This window comes from Macadamia integrifolia, chromosome 4, assembly GCF_013358625.1.
Source record: "Macadamia integrifolia cultivar HAES 741 chromosome 4, SCU_Mint_v3, whole genome shotgun sequence".
NCBI lineage: Eukaryota > Viridiplantae > Streptophyta > Magnoliopsida > Proteales > Proteaceae > Macadamia > Macadamia integrifolia.
Window position 1 is genome coordinate 15,648,938 of NC_056560.1, and position 21,178 is coordinate 15,670,115.

A 21,178-nucleotide genomic window follows, 5' to 3' on the forward strand; every position below is an offset into this window, starting at 1 on the left:
AGGTTATATAAATAATAATTATTCACAAATTATATTGATGCAGATATAGTGCCAAAAATTGTCTTTTTTTAGCTATGGTCATTCACATAAACCTCATGTTCCATAATTGAGCTCATTTTGTAATAAGTTTCTTGATCCATCTCTAGCATCACTCACTTTCCCACATACCTTACAGTAAGCCTCATGCATTGCACAAGTTTTCGCTAGTTTGGCCAAATACAGTGTCAAATGAAACCCTGTGATATGGTTTAGAACAGGCAAATAACATGGTTGACTGCACTGCAGTAAGTGGAACAAAGTGATTCACTACATGCAATAATTTATGGTAGATATTGGGTGCACAACATTTGTCAACCAATCCCAAAACCCACCAAAGTACAACTAAAGTATCTCCAACTTTAGAAAACTTCCAATATATACAGGACCTCAAGGGTTTTCTAAGGTTTCAAAATCCAAAAACCAAAACAGCTGCAGTGGGAACTTCTGCTAAAAAGAGAATATATCACAGCTGAGATTACAATCTTCCATACCCCATCAATGGTGAAAAATCAGAAGGCATAACTCTACTAAAATTTCTCATCTGGAAGGAAAAAATCAAACTTGACATCAACAGAGCCAGAACTTTCCCCTGTATCTTTGTACTCAACATTTGTTATTGTCCCATATTCATCCTCCTCTTGATATTCAGGTTTAACTCGGCGGACAGGCACCGTGACAGAGTAGACAGTCCCAAGATCAGTATCAGTTGAGACACTAAGCTGGACTTTATCCTGTGAATCTATCTCAACAAAATCAGATAAGGCACTCACGATGTTCTTCACAATCTTGCGCTTTGCTTCATCGCTAACTGCACATCTATCAGAGAAGAGGATCATCTTTAACCGCTGTTTGGCAATCTTTGCATTAGAGTTCCTTTTCGCTACTGGTGATGGAAAGAGTATCTTCCAGGCCAAGTTTAAACGCTCAAAGAAGCTCATGTGAATGGCATTCAGGAGGAAGCCCTCAGCTTCTTGGTTTAGCGTTTTGGATGGGATCTTAGTTTCTCCTCCAATCCCAAAAGACCGGTTACTGTGGCACCGGACATTACGTCCATCAAGTTCAATGTGTGGCCACTTAGGAGTAACTTCAGAAATACCAGATCCTCCAGTGAGGAAACTACTAAACCCTACCTGCAAGATGACATAAAAAATAAACATACATATGATGAGCCATATTGGAGTCAACAAAACACAGAAGAGAAAAAGAAGAAAGACACCATAGTGTTACTTCATGATTTAAAAACCTTCATTATTCCAAGAGGTTTCAAATTTTAGCCTCCTAACTTCCTAAGTTGCAAGGAAAGGACATACACATACACACACACCCACTCACAGAAGAGGAAGGAAAAGGTTATCAAAGAAAAATAATATACTTATCACAAGAGAGAGAGAAAAAAAAGGGGGGGAAGGGAACCAAGGAGTCATTCCCACCTCTCCCCTTCCTTTATTCTTCAACAAAACTGAACACTTGTGATTAAAGGATCATCTAACTCTCAACCCTTATGACCTACAGATCCCGACTACTACCAAGTAAGCCTCTGACCACCACTAAGGTTAGGGAACCAGACAGTTGAGAGTAAGTACCAAATTTGCAGGCTTGAAGAATCCAGACTTCACTTCTTTCACCATATCTATTATGACTAACGACTGATGACATTGAATGATACATGGCATGTGTAGTTCTCAAAAATTAAACTGTAAGATGGAAACACAGAGACAACAATATTTTCATGGCCAAGTACCCTTTGTGTTGCCGTATCAAAGAAACACAACTGACTCTCTAAAAGGACAGAAGTGACAAAGAATAAGGTTAAGAAGTCATATTTAGTTAAGGATTCTAAATCATGATATCTGAAGTAGATGATTGATTACTCCAACGTACATAGGATATGCTACCATAAAGCAAATAAAATTTCTGGCAACATCTAGTATCAATACCATTTTGCTATTAAGAAGGATCATGGACAAATTCAAAATAGTACCAAACGAACCCTCATGGGGCCTCAGATGTTTTCCTTCCCTGAGTTCTAAATGAATTCTTCCCAGGGTAAGATGCTTTGTGATTTCCATACCAAAGGTATGATGGCCTTTTTATTTTCCCATTTTTGAGATGGAACTGATGGTCTGATGGTTTCACCATGTCTGAGATATGGATAAACAAACGACGAGAACATCAAAAGTTCCAGCATTCATAAGTCAACATTTAAAAGGAAAAAAAAAGTAAAAAAAAAAGTAAGCTTATCAAATTGTGATGAACATTTATCCAGAACTATAGGTGTTCAAGCAGGAAACCCCGATATCAAAATTCAAAAATTCACCAAGGAATAAAGATCCAAGACAAGCTACCATTACAACGAAAAATAAGGCTGACCAAATCATAAGACTAATTCCACAAACATTCAACAGGTCAGCTTCCCTTCATAAGTATAATCTCAAGAAGAAAATTTTGGGAAGCACTTGATCTGGTCAAGGAGTTCTGGAGTTCTGACCGAATCCTGTGAAATTCATTCTTCCCTTCCCGGAGTAGGCGCTCGTTAAGAGCAGGTTTCGCACCGAATTAAAGAACTACCCAACAAGTAAAACAACTAAAAATGCGCAAACCATAGATCAGTTCCAACAAAATCCAGAAAGATATTGGTAATTTCTCTTTCTCAGACCATGAATACGCTTTCCTTTCTTGAACAACCGAGTCATTGGTGGAGAATAATGTGAAATGCATTTCAATTATGGGTTTGGAATCAAAAACTAACCTTCGAAGGGGTGAAGGAGCGTCGAAGTGGGTTTGCAGGGCAAGAAGCTAAAGTCATGTTGACTCTTAAATCTCCAGAAATCGCCATCATCTTCTTCTTCTTCTACTAGAGCCCCTATTTCGGTTACTCTCGATTGAATTTAATGTGTTCGTTCCTCAGTCAAGAGACGCAGACTTTTTTCTCGCTTCTCAGTGCAGTAGAACTTACAAGGGAAAACAAAGCGAGAACATTACTACATTTAGGGGTGAAGGGTAGAGCAGAAATTTAACACTGAAGAGGGGGCGATATTAGTCAATTGGACTCTTTTACATAAAACCCTACCAAAAGAGCAAAATTTCCACAACATAAATTGTTAAAGAGTGTAGAACAAAATGGAAAGTTCTAAAGGCAAACTCATGCGTCGCGTACTACCCCTGCAGATCAGAGTTTGGGGTTTCTTAAGCTGTGTTTGGTAGTCATTCAGTTTCAAAAATGATGTTTCGTATCAAAACATAATTTTTAGTTTTTGTATCAAAATAATGTTTTAAAACAGAAAGATGGTGTTTAGTGAACCTGTTTTAAGAACGATTATCCTAGTTATTGACTTTTTTTGTATTTAAAACGAAATTGAAATGATAGAATAAGATTTCGTTGTTTCATCATTTTGAGTTTCTAACATTTTTTTTTCATTTTCCTTCTAAAATAAATTGAAAAACATCAAGTTGACACCAAACACTTTATTTTGTTTTTTTATTCCCATAGAACGGAAAAAGTCAAAAACGTTTTTCTAAATGACTACCAAACGCAGCCTTACTACTAGGAATACTCATCATACCATGCCTAGACACGGTGGTGAGGAATGAACATGCTGCCCTGCAAGATGCTTATGCAAGTCCACGTTAACTACAGCGAGCGGTGAGATGCGGTGAATATGAGACGACTGAGAGCACTTGGACATGTACCCCAAGAGGCTCTCAGCTACCTAATGTTCACTGCACTGGAGCAACGACTATAGATGATTTTCCATCTATCTTTCACGGGATTTTAAAATCTTGCGGTCAAGAGATTCCATTTCATGGTGGCTTAAAGGAAAATTTATTCTCTTTTTTTAATGTTATTTTCTTTAAAAAAAAAATGATACTATTTTGCTGACTAATAGAAATAACAGGAAATCTAAAAAATATATATCAAAAACCATTTACGTTCCATTTCAAAATAGATCGTAAAAGTCGACATTAATCGAGAATGAGGTTTTGATCGATTTTAACGATTACATTTCAATTGTTTTTATGAAAACTTAGGTCATGTAACCAAGTTTCCAAGGCAAAAACCTTACACCAAAATGTAATCCTTGCATCATTTATAAAGCATCAAAAACTGAATTATCGTTTTGTCCATAATCACAATTGACATGGATTTGTCACGTTTAGAGCAAAAGAAGGCTTTAGAACTTCTCACTTCACTATTATGGTGACAAGTTAGTACCGTCCCATTTAGTGGAACAAATTTAGATCCCAGTCGTCTGGACGGGATGGTATCAGTTTTTAAACAGTTCTAAGCATGGTAGAAAAGGGTGAAGAACTTCAAGGGTTCCTAACAAGATCGTTTAATTATTATTTTTGTGAATTTTTTTTATTATCATGAGATCCAAGGTTTCTCTTACTTTTGAAAGCAAATTAAAATACAAAACCAACATGAATTTCATGGTTTTACTTGTTCAAATTCTCTAAAATCACATGTAAGCTTTAAAAATATCAAGTAACTAAATAAACAAGCCATGATATAATTGTTGTGCTATAACCAAACTAGTATAATTCAACTAAAACCTCCACAAGAGAACACCACTCAAATACATCAAAATATAGCTATAAAACTTGAACATGAGAACATGAAATATATGCTTTGAAATGGTACTAGCGCTATTGAGATATTGGGCCCCTATTGTATCTTGTACACATTCTGACGATTGGCCGAGTGAATAAGTCAACTTCAAAAGTGGATTTGTTGTGTGAAGAGTGCATTATGACCCGTGGCTGCCTACCTAGTGGGGGCGCCTCCTTTGTTGTGGGTAAACGGGAAACCCAACTCTACGAACCTGAGGAAAGGCTGCACAGCAGTAGTAAGAGTGTTAAGATCAAAACTTTTTGTAGTGCTAGCAAGAATGCAAGTGAATGAATCCCATCCCCTAGCGAGTTCAATGCATAAGCCCCTTTAGAGATAGGGCCATTAGAGAAGAGCTTGTTCTTCAATTTTGAGATCTTAGCATAAATGATTGACAAAAGACAAGACAGAAGAACACCTCACCCTAGCCGTTCCTCGCCTTTTGGACTTGCAGACTAGCCTTTGAACCATCAGCACATAAAGCCTTTTTTTGTCGCTTCGCACCTTTAGTTTTCAAATGAAGGACGCTTGGTGCAACTTTAGCCAATTCAAGGAAGTGGAAGAAGTGACCCACCAAACGGAGGTCCCCATGGAAGGGGTCACAACACATCAAGTTGTTTACCATAGCGAACATGAAATATATGATTTGATACAGTACTAATCTTCTGGTACTAAACAATACTTCAGTACTAGTACCATTGGGGGTCTTGTCCTAGAACCGTTCCGTCTAATTTATTATTCATACCTAAATTAGATACCAGTACCATCCCATTTATTAGTCTTATACCAGATTTTAGCAGCACGGTTCTCAATTTTAATCCCAAATTAACACCTCTAATTTTACATCATAGGATCATCTATGATTTTAAGGAGTAATTGATGGCACGACTTAGTTGTTCATGTTCATTTCATTTAAGAGTTAAGCAACTGAGATAAATTTTATATTCTCAGTTTATTTGATTACATTTTCGACAACTGTTTATTTGGTTCCTTTTATAGCAAGGATGACTAGTGTTCATTTTACAAAGTGCAAAACCACCTAAGCTTTCAATCTTATGCATTTTTCCTAAGCCAATAGTTTTGATAATTTATCTGTAGAAAAGTAACTCTCTCTCTCTCTCTCTCTCTCTCTCTCTCTCTCTCTCTCTCTCTATATATATATATATATATATATTTCTGTAGAAAATTTATATATTTTGTTATATTTACAACTAGGGAACTGCCTAAGGGAACTTTATTCACACACCAGAGGAGGAGGGGGATCAAAAGAAATGCATGTGACTGGAATTGATCACCAGACCACAGACCTAAAGCCGGATAAAAATCGTCTACAATTCCTTATCTGTGCAATACCATGCAATACCCCCTTCAGATGGTGACACATGGATAAAGTAATTTGAACGGTTCAGATTAATCCTATATTGATCCAACTCCCAATCAGTGATTGGGAGTTGGATCAATATAGGATTAATCTGAACCGTTCAAACCACTTTGTCCACGTGTCACCCTTTCAAGTCGGCATTGTACAGAATTGTACAAGATTAGAATTGCAGACGATTTTTATCCACCTGAAACCTGCTCTACAAATAATTGTATACACTGATTAGGTGTGGGTGGGGGTTTTTCCTTTGGCGAGCTGTTCTCACTAGCCCCCCCCCCCACCCCCCACACCAAAAAAAAAAAAAAAAAAAAAACATAACAAGTAATTACACTCTAAAATTAAGAATCACAATGCTATTATGAACTCATTATGACTAATTTTCTGTATTTAATTTCCAGAATAAGATTCCAATTTGATGCAAAAACATCACACCACATGCATGGTTAATGGTTTGTTCAACCCTCCACCAATATCCTAAATTCCCATATCAAAATATAACACATGCATGATTATATGAAGAATGAGCTGCTCAAGGCCACCACAGCCACAACAGTAGCAAGAATCCAGAGCAGCGATCTTGAGGGCGGCGATGAGTCATTGTTGGTCGGAGCAGGTGCTGGTTCCGGCGGATTTTGTTCGACAACAACAGAGAGTTTCATATTTCTCCAGCAATGCCCACCACCACTGATGAAATAATAAGGCCGAGACTCATTAAGTTGAACCACATCCCTCCCTGCTCCACCCGTATAATTTCCGATTAGGTGATCCGTTGAGCATCTCTCGCAATCAGTCTTGTTCACCTCCAGAACGCTGTAATACCTCTTATCATATACAAAGTCTGATCCAAAAAAAAAAGAATAGAAATCAATATCAAAGATCAAACAGGTTGAGATTCGATGTCTGACTTGAAAGGGGAGAATCGACTTCTGCCCGAACCATTTCTTTGAATACTTCAATTCTTATTATCATGGGCTTGCAAATATGGCAATTCAGTACACATTCAGAAAATCAAGGACCATAATCAACAAAAAGATATTAAGAGAGAGAGAGAGAGAGAGAGAGAGAGAGTTACAGACTTACAGAGCCAGTAGCCGACGTAGAAATGTTGCTTGGCGGACCATTCCGTGTAGTTTACATTCGGATTCCACGCTTGCTTTCCTCCAACTATGATTCTTTCCCCAGAAACCGAACCAGCGCAGAGCAAGGCCAAGAAGATAACGCACCAGAACGCTACTACTCCTGATCTCCTCCACTCCTCCATTTCTGCAATTCTCTCTCTCTCTCTCTCTCTCTCTCACTTAGAGTCCCAGATCGAAACGGACGAGAAATAGTACTGAGAGACTCCACTTATATGTAACCGTCGGGGCTCACGACTACATGACACCTATACATGAAGGGGGAGAGAGCGACTAGGGGAGGGTGTTTTAGTAAAATCGAAGAGGCTAAGCTAGAATTTGGGCCTTTGGTGGGGTGCAAAATGGACATTTAAAGCAATAATAAATACCAAAGCATCAAAAGGGTAAGAATTAGAAATATTTCCTTCTGTGTAAAGCGTAATTTCAAAGAAAAATCTTATTTTTGGTTAACCCTAAACCGACTAACCGAGGGTGGTATTGTGCGCATTTTGGTATATGATAGCAGTAACTGCCAGGCTGGCGCCACACTCGTTCGCTTGAACAGGTGGCCATGCAGCGAATCAAGGAATACGCCTCGAATATCCCGTGTCCCACATGAGTTGGCATCTCTCCGTCTCTTTGGCCCCTTGGCTCTTGCCCACCTCAAAGAAATGGGTCCGTGGGAATCATGGTATAAGTATTGGTCAGGGATCAGTGGTATTGGATTGGTATCGGCTGAGATTGATCCTCGATCTCGATCCTTAACCAAATTGATCGATACTATCTGTATCAGATAGAGATACAACAGAAAAAAAATAGTACATTTTAGAAAAAGGAGGGGCAAAATCAATTAATACCCACAGATCCGATATCGATACCGTCCCTAAATCCTTGGTGGGAATGGACATTACCAACGTATATAGGGCAAGAACTGTGGAAATGGGCTGGACCATGGGGGCCCATTCCCTTCTACTTTATACTAAATCCACTTTTGAAAACGGTTTTAATGGTTCACAAGGTTTTACAATGGTTTATGAGAAAAACGACCGGTGGATTTCTATGCTCCCTAGGGTTTCAAGAATCGGAGGTAACCAGTCCCAATTTCTGACGATTTGATACTACTGATTCCTGAATAAAAACATCAGAATCGTTGGAAATATTTCTAGGATTCGATTTTAGGGCTTTTCCACACTAATTCAAGTGGATTCCATTTCTGATTCATAGTTTTGAAACCTTACATAATTGAGACAATGACAAGGGAAAGATGTAAAAATCTAACCCTAAAAGCGACGCAAAAGATAATGAATAAACAAGAACAAGCAATGCATACAGGTTTACGAGGTTCAGCAAGATTGCCTACTTCCTCGGTAAGATGAGATTCTACTTCACTATCAATAGAGAATGGGGTTACAGTATTCATCCTCACACATCTCATAATTACTTACAAAGAAAGTAACTCTTGCTACATATATATATATATATATATATATAATGAACCCCCGCTATGCAGGGGGACCTCCTATCCCCCCTTGCAACCCCCACAACCTACTTATCAGTAAGCGGGACTGCCATTTTGTTAGGAGGCCTACATCAGTACTCCCTGGATTAAACTGTGATGGAATACAAGACATCGTACACCAACAAAAGAACTTTATAGAAGTAAATGAAAACTAAGAGAGAATTGTTAAATGGCAGAGCTGACTAGATTCTCTCCATATCAACAAGTATTTTAGATTCTTCAGCCTCATATTGAAATCGGCCTGACTCATCCTGATTTGGTTTAACTTGGTCATACTCAATATGCATAGAATTGGTCTAATCAAGATCGATCTTGATTGATTCTGGATCAACCTGACTAGTTCCAACCTAAGTTTTAAAACCATGAAAGGAGTGGGGGGATATGGTGGTGGCTACTACTTCACATGAGGCCAGTCTGAAATTGTTAGGTTGGCAAGGAATCCATATGATGCTACAGTAACACAATTCATCAAGATGACAATTACTTTGGACTGAGGAAACTCTTATGCACGGTGAATGGGAATCCATTGATCACGGAGTTTGAGATTCTTGTGGTGCGGTATCAAGAGGGTATTTTGGTGGCCACAAAAAGACTAGTACATCTAGTCTACCATGTAGAGTCCTTTACAATGCTTTATTTGCTACATGGATCGAAATAGCCTCTCAATATTCTCAGGGTAATACTACAGAGTTCTCGCCCAAGAACCTTGCACATATGGGAGCCTTGTGCACCAAGTACGTCCATTTATGATTGCTTGGTGCTTAAAATTAGTGGAATGTTATCCACAAAACCCTTAAATTCATTCATTCTTTCCTTTTTTTTCTTCTTCTTCTTCTTCTTTTTTTTTTTTTTTTAAGGACCTAAAAGAATTAACATCATATATCACAATTAACATCTTAATTTCAAACACTATTTTTTCACCCAAAAAATAAATTACTTTTAGACAAAATTTGGATGATCATTAATTATATAAGAGATTTCTTCAATAAATAACAGATCATACGATTAAAACTGGATTTAAAATAGCCAGGGTGGCTGAGGCTTTTTCGTATATTTAATGCTAAAAGTTTCCAGATCAGCCCTCCATTCATCGATTGATTTATAATAAGAAAGTAAATTAATGGATCATTAAGATATTTTCTCTATAGACGCTGGGATTGGGTGACTTCTTTCTCTGGTAAAACTATAAAACGGACAAGGGAAGAAGGGGGAGGCATAAGGTCGGTTTAGTTACTTCCTAGTACAAAACAAATAAGAAAGGGAATATTACTTTGCCCCTATGGGCAGAGGAGGGGGATAGACATGAGAGGTTCTATCATAAGCTATCCAATCAAATTGAGATTTTTTTTTTTTTTTTTGATATGTAGGGAAGGAAATAGATAACAATAAAAAAACTTAAGCTCGAGACCTGCTAGTGAACATAGGTCTTGTGCACACCATAGTTCACCAAGTGTGCTAAGCAGTTGTTAAATTGAGAGGGTTTTTTTTTTTTTTTTTTCTTTTGAACAAGAGATCACTATCCGATTGTGTGGCCCTTTTATCAATGGGAGTGCAAGGACAATCAATATGGAAGGAGTTTTTGAATTAATAAGGGTAGAGTTGAAATTTTCCACATTCCTATGCCTGAGAACAAGAGCCATGTGAAACAGCAGTGTTTTTTTTCCATTTCATTTTACCAATATAGTGAAAAAGGAATATATTGCTTTATGGTGATTACGTTCATATTGGATAGAAAAGGTTCTTAATTAAATCCTTTTTATCAATTTGGGGCCTCTTTTTTTATATCATTTTTCTTTTTTAATTTTACTCACAAAAAAAAAAAGGTTTAAAGGTAAAATCGTGAAGATTGTGAGATTCTCTTTTCATAGTAAGCGAAGGAAAACTTGGTCCAATACTAAAGCCCTTTTCGAGTCTCTGAACCTTGTACAAACTAAGGCATAAGAGGGAGTCAAGGATTCATTGATAGAAAAGGCAAGTATTAGGCTACGTTAGGTATGTTTTTAAAATGACGTTTCATGTCAAAAATGGAAATTTCAGTTTCTGTGTTAAAATGTCTCTTTTTTTTAAATGAAACTGGAACTATGGAACTACCTTTTGTTGTTCCGTCAATTCTCATTTTTATTTTTTATTTTTTATTTTTTGTCATTTTTTGTTCCAAAAAAAATGAAACACACCATAAATACACTAAACCTTTTATTCCCTTTTTTTTGTTCCCATAGAATGAAAAAACTCCAAAAACATTTTTTTGAAACGATACCAAATGCATCCTTAGTATAACAAGTGTATATGATACTTTTGGAAGCACAAGACAAGTGTGACTATCAGTAAGCTTGGCTTACGTCAGTATTACTATGCATCTATCTCTTTTTCTCATGTGAAAAGACACCTCTATTCTGGTTTGAAGGAGGAGGAGGAGGAGGAGGGGAGAGAGAGAGAGAGAGAGACTATTGGAGACTATTGGCATAGAATCATTTTTCATTTATTTATTTAAGAAAAAAAAGAACCTAAAATGCAGTGTGTCCATACACTTGGACACGATGGGGTGAAATGACAACCCTACCCCCTTATAAAAGGTGAAAATTTTATCCATGTTGATGCTTCTATTATTACTTCCATTGGCCATGCGATGGTGTAAGGGCCACGCTCCCTTCTAACTAACCAACTCCCATTTACTTTTATTATCACTTTGATAGATGCTCACATGGTTTCTGACCCATCCCATGGAGGCATGAGCACTTAGATCCTTCCTCCAAGAGGGTAGAAAGGTGTAAAGGGTTGAGGTCTCAACTAAGGACATCAGCAACTAAGCAAGCACACGACTGCAACAACGCTATTTGAAAATCTAAATCTCAATTTTAAAACTGCCAGTGCATTGTAATTCGAAACACACCGGGATTACTACAAGAACCGCCATGGATTGCGGGTTGGACAAACACAGATTCTCAATCGATAGAAAAGTGATGAAGACTGGCTCAGTTTTATTATACCTAGCAGAAACGGAGGAAAGAGTCCCAAAGGGCAGCTATGGCGAACGCAGCTGGTAAAACAATGTGGTAATGGCCTCTGTTACTACTCAACGTAGATGAAGCAGATCCGCTCGTTTGTTTCAGCGGAGGAGTCGACGATGGAGGTGGCGGTGGGTTTTCGACAAGAACGGAAAGCTTGACTCCACTGAAGCAGAAACCTTTGCCACTTATGAAATAGTAACGCTTGGTCTCATTGAGGGGAGTGACGTCCCTTCCATGTCCAGTGGTCCAGTTGTGGATTAGATCACTTTCTATGCATTGATCGTAGGCTGTCTTGTTCACTTCCAACACGCTTATCGTGTTCCTATCATAGACGAAAACTGCAACAACGTACACACGCTGAGTCCTATGCTGTTAATTGAAGATAACAAATTAAGAAACAGAGAACTTACAGAGCCAATCGCCGAGGTAGAAGTGTTTGTCTTGGGCCCAAGTGGTATAGTTCACATTGACTGCCCATCCAAAGTCCTTTCCGACGATGTATCTGACGGAAGACACTCCCGATATCATCACTAACAGCAACACCATTGTTACCATCACCACCACCCTAGGCGACGCAATGCCCTGTTTCCCCAGCTCCATTGCTCTCTCTCTCTCTTCCTCTCTCCTAAGTCTCAAGTCTGTTTTACCTCCTCTCTTTGTTATGATGATACTGCACCTGGATGCTATTCTTGATCTTCCTCGTTTTAAGTTGAAATGAAATGATAAAAAATATTGAAAAAGAAAACCCTGATTTCCGGTCCACAAGAAACTCCCTCAGTTGAGCTCTCTCTCTCTCTCTATGTACAATTTTTTTTTTTGGGTAGGCTCTGTATAAAATTCCAACATCATCAATGTGCCAACACAACCCCCTGTTATTGGGAGGAAACTAAAACTTCATATTAAGAAATGAGAGAAAATGATCCTCATCTAGGGCTGATTCAACTAAATCAATTTCATGAATTTTGGAAAAAGTATCCAGAGATATCCCAGTGAGGGTGAGTGTTTCTTTTGATGCACATGTGCAATTTGATGCAAATGAGTAGTGGATTTATGAATACTAGGATAGACTAGTGGTGATAGCTTCGGCTTAAAGTAATAGATTTCAAACTATTATCAAACAGGAATCTTTTGATGGAGAGAGAGAGGGGGGGTGGAACCATAAAACCGTGCAACCCATTTTTGTGAGGGCACATAAAGTAATCTGCACGACAGCATCATGCAGTCCTCTTCCTCTTCCTCTTCCTCTTCCCCTTCCCCTTCAGTAATTATAGGTTTGCACTCTATTTTTTATAAGATTACCTTGATTTTATGAGTAAGATATCCGATCAATGTCCCAAAGTGAGATCCATAATATGATTATTGCAAATAGATCTTTCAATTCCTAAAAACCTCTCTTCTAGCTTCTATTAAAAATGTACAAATAAATTTTTTACAGAATAGGAATCCCCATTGGTTTTTGTTTTTTCTTTTTTTTGTTTTTTTTTTAAGAAATAATTTGGACAGAGAATTCTGCCCGTCTGGCGTGGGAACGCCCAGGCACAGCAAGTCACTCATTAAAGTGTTAAAATAACCGTGGTAAGGGCAGTTGAGTCTTTTCACACTACTGTGTATGGGTGTTTCCTACATCAGACCGACAGGGTCCTTTTTCATAAATGGGTCATTGAGAAGTCAAGAACCATGGCTCTCTAGAATCGATTCAGGAAGCAAACGGTCCGGCTGGCTTAGGTCGATGAAATTTTTTCCGAAAAAGGGTCTGGCGGTGAGCAAGGATTCAGATCAGTTGTGGAACTAGGTTTAAATCTCACTGCAGGATATGATTCGGGAGACGAGATCCTACAATTTGAGGAGCCTAAGGGTTTTCTTTGCCCCAAATCTCAGACCCCACGGGCTGATGGTGAGTGAGTTGTATCAATTATTTTAGAGTCCGGTAAGAGAACAGTAAAAGAAAAAAGGAGTAACAGTAAGTAGAATATAGAGGACGAAGGAATACAGTAAACAGAAAATGGGACGAGATGGAACCAACCTAGAAGAGAAAATAATAGATTATGAGCAAAGGAAGAGAGGAAGTTCTTGGTCAACAGCACTCCACACCAACTCAGCAACTATTTCATTCATTCAAATCCAACTGACAATCTATGGCTTACTTGCCGATATATAAAGAAACAAAAGAAATCCAAATGAAACTCAGACTCTTAATGCTATTAAGTTACAAATTTGTAACACAGCTTTGAAGGAGGCATTCAAAAAATTATTGGCTGAAAGAGTTGGGAGAAGAAAAAACAGATTTTCCCATTGATCTTCCTAGTAAAGAAGAGATATCTAACACTAATGTGTACACATAAGAATGTACTAAAAAGGTCATGCACACACATAATAATGCAGGATGTGATAATACCAAAAATTGGCAAGCATGATTACGGCAATGATGATGATGGTATCTGATATTCTGTCCTCAATACTCATCCACTTTAATGGCATCACGAGGAATCTCATATGCTTCCTTTGCTCTTGATTTCTTCACACCAGCTGTGAACCAAACCTTGTCTGACTTGTAGCCCTCAACAGTCACATTAGTGACTTTAACCCATACCAGGACTTTGGTCTTCATTCCTTCTATCCCGCTGAGCTTTCCCCTCGTCAGTACCCCTTTGATACGAGTACTGTATCTTATAACAGAGGAGTCCTTGAAGCTAATCTCGCAGGTAGAGGGCAGGTACACAATCAGCTTAGCCTTTGATTCATCGAACTCATAACAAGTAACATTCCGGGGAAAGAGCCCTGGTGGTAGGTTGTACTCTCGAAGGAGATCTGGTAGGGCCTTTGAAGGCTTGCCTTTAGAAAAGAAACAGATGGGTAAGCTTCTACTACATAGGTTCTTTACAAATTTGCAATGCTTGCATACATGTGCATAAACAAATGCCTGAAGAAAACCATATATGAATATGAATGGGTTTACATAAAGAAGCATTGTAGGGGTACAAGAACTTGTTTGCCAAATCAACTACAAGTAATTGAATTGAGACAATTAGATGTATACATATTAGGGACCACTGAAACATCTTCCACAGTGAAGTAAAACAATTAAAATTTCATTTTTGACCACCCACTGATATTTTACAGACTGCTAATTACATTAAGATAACAATCTGATAACTTGGAAAGATTGGTAATGTTTGATTGAAAAAGAAAAAGCAAAATTTGGGTTTACAATGGTATGTGTACTCCCAAAATCTCACAAGATGAGATCTATCATCTTTAAGTGTACTGAAATTACGAAGGGTATAGCTGTATCTTATTTCATTCCTCCTTCAACCTCAAGTCAAGCCCTCCTCTTCAACCTGCCTCTCTTCCTCTCACTCTGAATGAGTCCTTTTTGCTTCTTCAGAAAATGACTGGCATAGCAGTGGTGGCAATTGGCAATGGCACCAGAGAAATCCGGTAATGGTGGGTGCATCAGCAATGGCAATGGATCTCCCTCCCACTGTTTCAGGAGGTCGTGACAACTCTGGCTATCTTTTCACAGTGGCGGGTCATGGTTCATGGCACCAATTCATGTTAAGGGTCACCCATCCATTTTCCAGGTTTAGGTTTTATCACTTATTTTTATATTTTATTTATAGGCAGGCCCCAAGGGGAGTTGAACTCATGACCTCCTAATTGTGAGGTACTGGTCCTTGCGAAGTGAGCTAGCCCCTTGGGGTTACCAGGTTTAGGTTTAATGGTATAAGACTTGTGTTTCATAGTTTTAAAGTTTCAGAATTCAGATTCATGGTTTAAGGTTTCAAGGCATTTGGTTTAACATGTTAAGGTTTCATGGCTATTTTCATATATGATTTTGCCAGAGAAGAATCCAGCGAAGCTGTCAGATGACTCCCTTGGATGAGGTTATAGGGTTACGGTTTTAAGGTTTAAGAGTTTAAGGAATTATGGCAAGTTCCATTGAAGTCCACTGGTGTCTGTGCCAGAAAAAGATTTGGTGTTTAAGCATACAAAATGAATGGTCTATAAATGATTCTTCATATTCAAAACAGACAGCTGAATCTGTTTGTGAGATTCAGTGGTCACAAACGGTAGTGACAACAATATCAACCCAGAAGAAAGAGGTGGACAGCGTCAGGTTTCCTTTGATTAGCAAAAATTCTATTCAATCATTTTAATTTCATATAGAAAGAAATGCAAGATAATTTTGGAATGCATTCTTACAAAATTATGTTGGCACTTCAACTATGTAATGTGTTGTAGCCTTGACAAGCTGTCACTCCCGTACAAGGTAGCTCTTTCGCATTTTAGGGATTTCTAGAAGGAGACATGACAGCCTTGAAAAGTCATACAAAACACTATGCACTTTAAATACAAAAATGTCATTAGGCACAACTCATGCTATGGCTACTAGTATTTGAACCCCACCCTATGCCACGAACATAGGCCATGCGAACAGTGCTGGATGAAACGGCCTTGACAATCCGTCCTTCGGAACAGTGCCATGGTCCCCGTCAACTTCTTGTTGGACTTGAGGCTATCTTTTAGACTATCAGAATCCAAATGGAAATGGGTATTATATGATTTATGTTGGAGTATATTGCATTTGTGCACACCATCAGAATCACCTACTTAATCACCCAATCCAACTCCCAAAGTCACTAGGAATTTAGGCCTCTACAAATCTTGTGGAGTTTGAACTTGAACAAAATGCAGAATACACCACCAAGTTTTTCTAATTTCATTTAATTTATTTTCACTTTATTGGGCACATGGTACACTGAGGGCAGACCTTGGTGCAACAGTAAGGTTGCTCCATTGTGACCAAGTGGTCACAGGTTTAAATAAGGGAACAGTCTCTCTGCGAAGCGGGGGTAAGACTGCACACGTTACGACCCTCCCAGACCCCACAGTTGCAGAAGCCTCATGCACTGGGTACACCCTTTCATTCGGTACACCACCTATAGATTGTAAGCATTCTAATACTAATCCATCAATTATCATCATTCAAAATCAACACAAACGAAGGGATCCTCAACCACCACTGATAAAGGAGTTCTAGTCTAAACAACAAGCAATTTCAAAACTTTCTCAAGAAAAATCTATAAATGACAAGTATGCTGCGAAAATTTATCCAAATCCAGCTTGCTTGCAAGGCCTAAACCTGAACTTCTCTGCTGCAACTCCTTAGGTCCTTCTACCAATGCAAAACCCAACATTGCCACCCAAAGAAAAAACCTTCATGAATGTCCAGAGGAATAGATTCTAGTCCTATTCCACAAAGATTGACTATTGTGAAAAAGAACACATATGTTATGAAAAGTAGTGAATGGTTCTACTACTTACTTTCTCTAAATTATTGCGCGCAAGTTTGTCCACACTTGTAGATTCTTTTTTGCATTAGTGTGATGATTGGCAAAATGGGAAAAAAAACCAAAGTTTATGCATTTAGTTTTTGAAGATTAAGATTGTGGAACAACTAAATTGCCCAAAGTGGATAGTCTTTAAGGAACCAAGAAAGCAATAAAATAAGATAGAATATAAGCATGACAAGATCATTTTAAGTGATTAATCTAAATGATGAACTGCATTTCATTCCCCTGAATTCACTTAAACAAAGGAAGCAGGTTGAGGGAAATTGGTCAAACCTTTTAGTTTGTTGAAGATCCATTTAGCCTTCTCTTCAACAGTATTGGAGATAGACTACAATAATGAGTATCATTTCAATATAGGAAGAAAGGACTCAACATAATAATAATAATAATAAAGAGAAAGAAATAAAATCTACACCTAAGTGAGAACTAAATTTCCATCACATATAATCAGATGTTTAGTTCCGTCAAGAAAAAACAGATTGAGGATGAATGTGCATCAGAAAATGTGGGAGTAATGGAAGATCTTGAAAAAAGCAATGCACAGGACTGTTCTGACAGAAGATGTATCTTCTCCATCTACTCCCTGCTTCATCACACACCATACAAAAAGGGCAGGGGTGGGGGGACAGGGGGACATGGGGAATACGTCCTCTCAGCTCATTGGTTGACAAAAACAACAAATCAGGACCCCCCCTCAAATAAGATAATGGACCATAAGATTTTATACAAACAAAATCCATGCAGCTATAAGGTATAGGGGCATCCCATACTTGAAACACAGAAAAATAATAATCAAGTCACTCGACCAAAAGATTGCACATGCAATTGTCCAAGTTTATCAGGTTACTTCAACACAGCTGTCATAATTGTGTAAGATACTTCTATGTTCAATGTAAATTTTGGGTCAGATACTTACAAAATGCCATTTCCAGGAGTACCAGATTATGGGATCAGGATCCAATTACTATACTACTCTGGTTATCCAAAAAGATATCATTATGAAAATACTTTACTTTGCTTATGTTAAACTTCATACTTTTCCCCCCTTTTGCCAGTTCTGTAAATGAAGTTTGTTTAGATTTTATTTTGTTAATGTTAAACTTCATACTCCCCCCCCCCCCCCTCTCTTTTGCAAGTTCAGAAAAATATAAGTTCTAAAATTTGCCAATGGTGGGGGGACCCATATTCTCAAATCTCAAATTACTGAGCTAATAGTACTCAAATTTACGAATATATTGCTAACAACTGCATATAATGCATCTTTTTGGTTACATGAGGAAACATAACTAAGATCTCAGTACATATCTTTATTACAACAGTTATATATTTCCTATACCTCTTAGCAGACATTCTATTTAATCTTTGTTTTATTTTAAGGAATAATTTCATATTTTCTACCATACGGCATACACAAATGACATACTTCTGCAAAAATTATAAAAATTATATCTATATCATACTTATACACCACATACAAAGATAGTTTAAATGTTGAACAAGTCAGTAACCGTCAAAGGGGAAATTTGGCATTTGAATATCACTGGGGCAGTAATATAACATAGCAATTTCAGCCTTGAGGATTAAAATGGGTTTTAACATCCTTCCTACATTGGAAATGACATGGATAATACTGTAGTTTGACTCGTGATATAAGAAAACACCATCACCATAAAGCCTTGTTAGATCTATATCTAAAATTTCCTAGAATATCCAAATCTCTATAAATATGAAGCTTAGACCATGTCCCTCTTTAAGATCTTTTCTTTTATAGTCAAGAACTAATGGACCTTCCAGGAACAGCCCAAATTGCTTAAAGATAAAACCATCCATGTAAAGGATCTTAGTTAAGACTGCGGACAAACCCAACGGCAGCAACAATATGAAGAAAAAGGAGTCCAGGCCCACAATAGCCTTCGATATACTTATGCAACAGCATATAACAGGCCAAATGGTTTCCCAACACTGATTTGCTTTCATTGGCTGTAATTCCCTTTTTCCCACACATGCTTCTCCTTCCCCTTACCTCCACCCCAAAAAAAAAAAAAAAAAAGAAGCAAAGATTCTTCTCCTTCCTGGATTTCCAAAATGAATTTACTAAAATGACAATTTCCAACTCTCTGAAAGATGGTAAATGAAAGGCCTCCCTTCGCCTTAGGTTTGCAAATCTTCTCAATTTACCAGCTAGTTTTTTCTTCAAGTCACATATCCTATTCCATAGTAATTTTCTATTAACAACTCTGATTAGTTAGCCAACAACACCATCAATGAATCCAAAAAAGAAAAAAAGGCATCAGCAATGAAAAGAGCGATATATTATACACTATCAAGATTCTCAAAGGTGACACATTGATCTCAGTTGATTATTAAGTCCTAACGGATCTTGCAAGGCACAAGTCTAAATTTGAAACAAGTATCCAATTGAATAAAATTACTAAAACGTTTGTTCATAGACAATAGAAATTACGATGAAATAAGATGAGAAGTTAATACAATAAAACCTGACAAACCTATCCACAGAAATTAGTTTCGGCTGAATCTAAGACCAGTATAAGAAATGTGCTTGAAACATTAGAAAGGCAAGGTAAAAATGGGAAATTCAAAGCACGCAGCCAATTCCATGCTAACGCTGCTCATTCAACAGATCCAATAACCTAACTGGATTCTGGACTAGGACGGAAGGCTAACAGCAACTCGAAAACTGAGTCATAAGCAAAGAAGTTCCAGAATGTGAGATACTGAGAACAACCCGAAGACATCAGAAAGACGTTAATAACAGGTACAAAAGGAAGACCTTACAATCCTTTTCCGCCTTCCATTTAACTCTGTTCTTAGAAAGAATAATCAACCAAAGCTCATTCCACAGGTAAGCTAGGACAATCAGTATAAGATAAAGAGAGAATCATCAAATAGGTATTCGCCAGACGAAGAGTAATGCATGAAACGAAAGCCAAAAAAACTATCACAAAAAACAGAGATAAATCCAGGGATCGAAGAAGAATCACAGTGAATGCGACAAAGTATAGGGATGCAGGGATGGGAAAGGGAAATGAAGAGGAACATAATCATTTACTTACACTGATGTCTTCAGTAATGTTGGAGATCTCCTTCTTGGCTTTACGGGAAATCCAAAAGCTCCCAGCTTTTATGCTTCCCACCTTCGTCAGAGCTTTCTCCATTACTCTCTGCTCTGAGCCTCTGAGTGATCCCGTCCCCTCAAGCCCTCACTCTCTCTCTCTCTCTCTCTCTCCGGTTCCTACTTCCTACCGAGAGAGTAGCTCTCCAACATTCACAAGCCCAACACTTCCCACCGACCCACCCTCTCCGTGTGTCTCTCTCACCAGTCACTGGACTAACAACAGTCCAGTAACGCAGCAATGCTTTTAAGATGAACAGAACAGCGTAACTAAAAAGCGGAAGCGCCCAAAGTTTTTTTGAGATGAACGATCAGCCTGCAATACGAATCTTCTTCCAACGGTCAAGATCACCTGTTACAGTAGGAGTGGGACCCAGATACGTACGTATATGGGCCCTTCGCCAGGAAAGATGCCGCTGTGTCCCACTCCCACACCAGCATTTACTTCTTGGAAACTTCCTTCTTTATTTTGAAAAATGTTTCTCCCTCCCGGAACCTCTTTTCCCCTAACCCGATCGACCCACGCCTCACCCCATCCTTACATGGAGCCGGCTCCTCCTTACATTGGTTCAGAACTTCAGATAATCCTTTTTTTCTTTTTCTTTTTTTCCTTGCCTTATTTTTTAAACTTATTTATATTAGGAGAATAAAAATATTTTAAAAAATAATTTGAAATACACATGTGAATAAATACTTATCCTTTAAAAAAAAAAAAAAAGTTATAAAGTAAGAAATTATTTGAGATCTTGAGGTGTCGAAAAAAAAATCCTTTTTGAAATATATCTCTATATAGTATACACCACGTTAAAACAGAAATTTTTTGTATCCTCCCACGTAATGAGCTATGAATTTATAGTATCAATCGCTTAATTTAGACACAATGTTTCTTACTATAGGAAATTGTCTGCAACCCTCACATTGGTGCCATTTTGGATATTTCTCACTTCGGCATTGTAAGAAACATCCAACTTTCTTTATCCAATAATCTGAGATTCTGAGTAAACAATAATTTTTATTTAT

General features: G+C 37.9%; 4 protein-coding genes across 4 annotated transcripts; all 4 read right to left on the reverse strand.

Annotated features, from left to right (window-relative positions):
* Positions 1-289: 289 nt before the first annotated feature.
* LOC122075687 (cell division topological specificity factor homolog, chloroplastic) lies at positions 290-3,025 on the reverse strand. Its single transcript, XM_042640817.1, has 2 exons — positions 2,789-3,025; positions 290-1,169 (listed from the first exon to the last, which is right to left on the reverse strand). Exons 1-2 carry the CDS (start codon positions 2,876-2,878, stop codon positions 567-569), a joined length of 693 nt encoding a protein of 230 aa, XP_042496751.1. The 5' UTR covers positions 2,879-3,025; the 3' UTR covers positions 290-566.
* Positions 3,026-6,367: 3,342 nt separating this feature from the next.
* LOC122077393 (lamin-like protein) lies at positions 6,368-7,360 on the reverse strand. The gene is made up of 2 exons (XM_042643336.1): positions 7,110-7,360; positions 6,368-6,867 (listed from the first exon to the last, which is right to left on the reverse strand). Exons 1-2 carry the CDS (start codon positions 7,288-7,290, stop codon positions 6,539-6,541), a joined length of 510 nt encoding a protein of 169 aa, XP_042499270.1. The 5' UTR covers positions 7,291-7,360; the 3' UTR covers positions 6,368-6,538.
* A 3,850-nt stretch (positions 7,361-11,210) lies between these two features.
* LOC122076902 (lamin-like protein) lies at positions 11,211-12,910 on the reverse strand. Its single transcript, XM_042642523.1, has 2 exons — positions 12,082-12,910; positions 11,211-12,009 (listed from the first exon to the last, which is right to left on the reverse strand). The coding sequence occupies exons 1-2, from the start codon at positions 12,269-12,271 to the stop codon at positions 11,651-11,653; spliced, it is 549 nt and encodes a 182-aa protein (XP_042498457.1). The 5' UTR covers positions 12,272-12,910; the 3' UTR covers positions 11,211-11,650.
* Positions 12,911-13,755: 845 nt separating this feature from the next.
* LOC122076903 (uncharacterized protein At5g01610) lies at positions 13,756-20,389 on the reverse strand. The gene is made up of 3 exons (XM_042642524.1): positions 20,100-20,389; positions 17,299-17,353; positions 13,756-14,503 (listed from the first exon to the last, which is right to left on the reverse strand). Exons 1-3 carry the CDS (start codon positions 20,199-20,201, stop codon positions 14,124-14,126), a joined length of 537 nt encoding a protein of 178 aa, XP_042498458.1. The 5' UTR covers positions 20,202-20,389; the 3' UTR covers positions 13,756-14,123.
* Between the last annotated feature and the right edge of the window lie 789 nt (positions 20,390-21,178).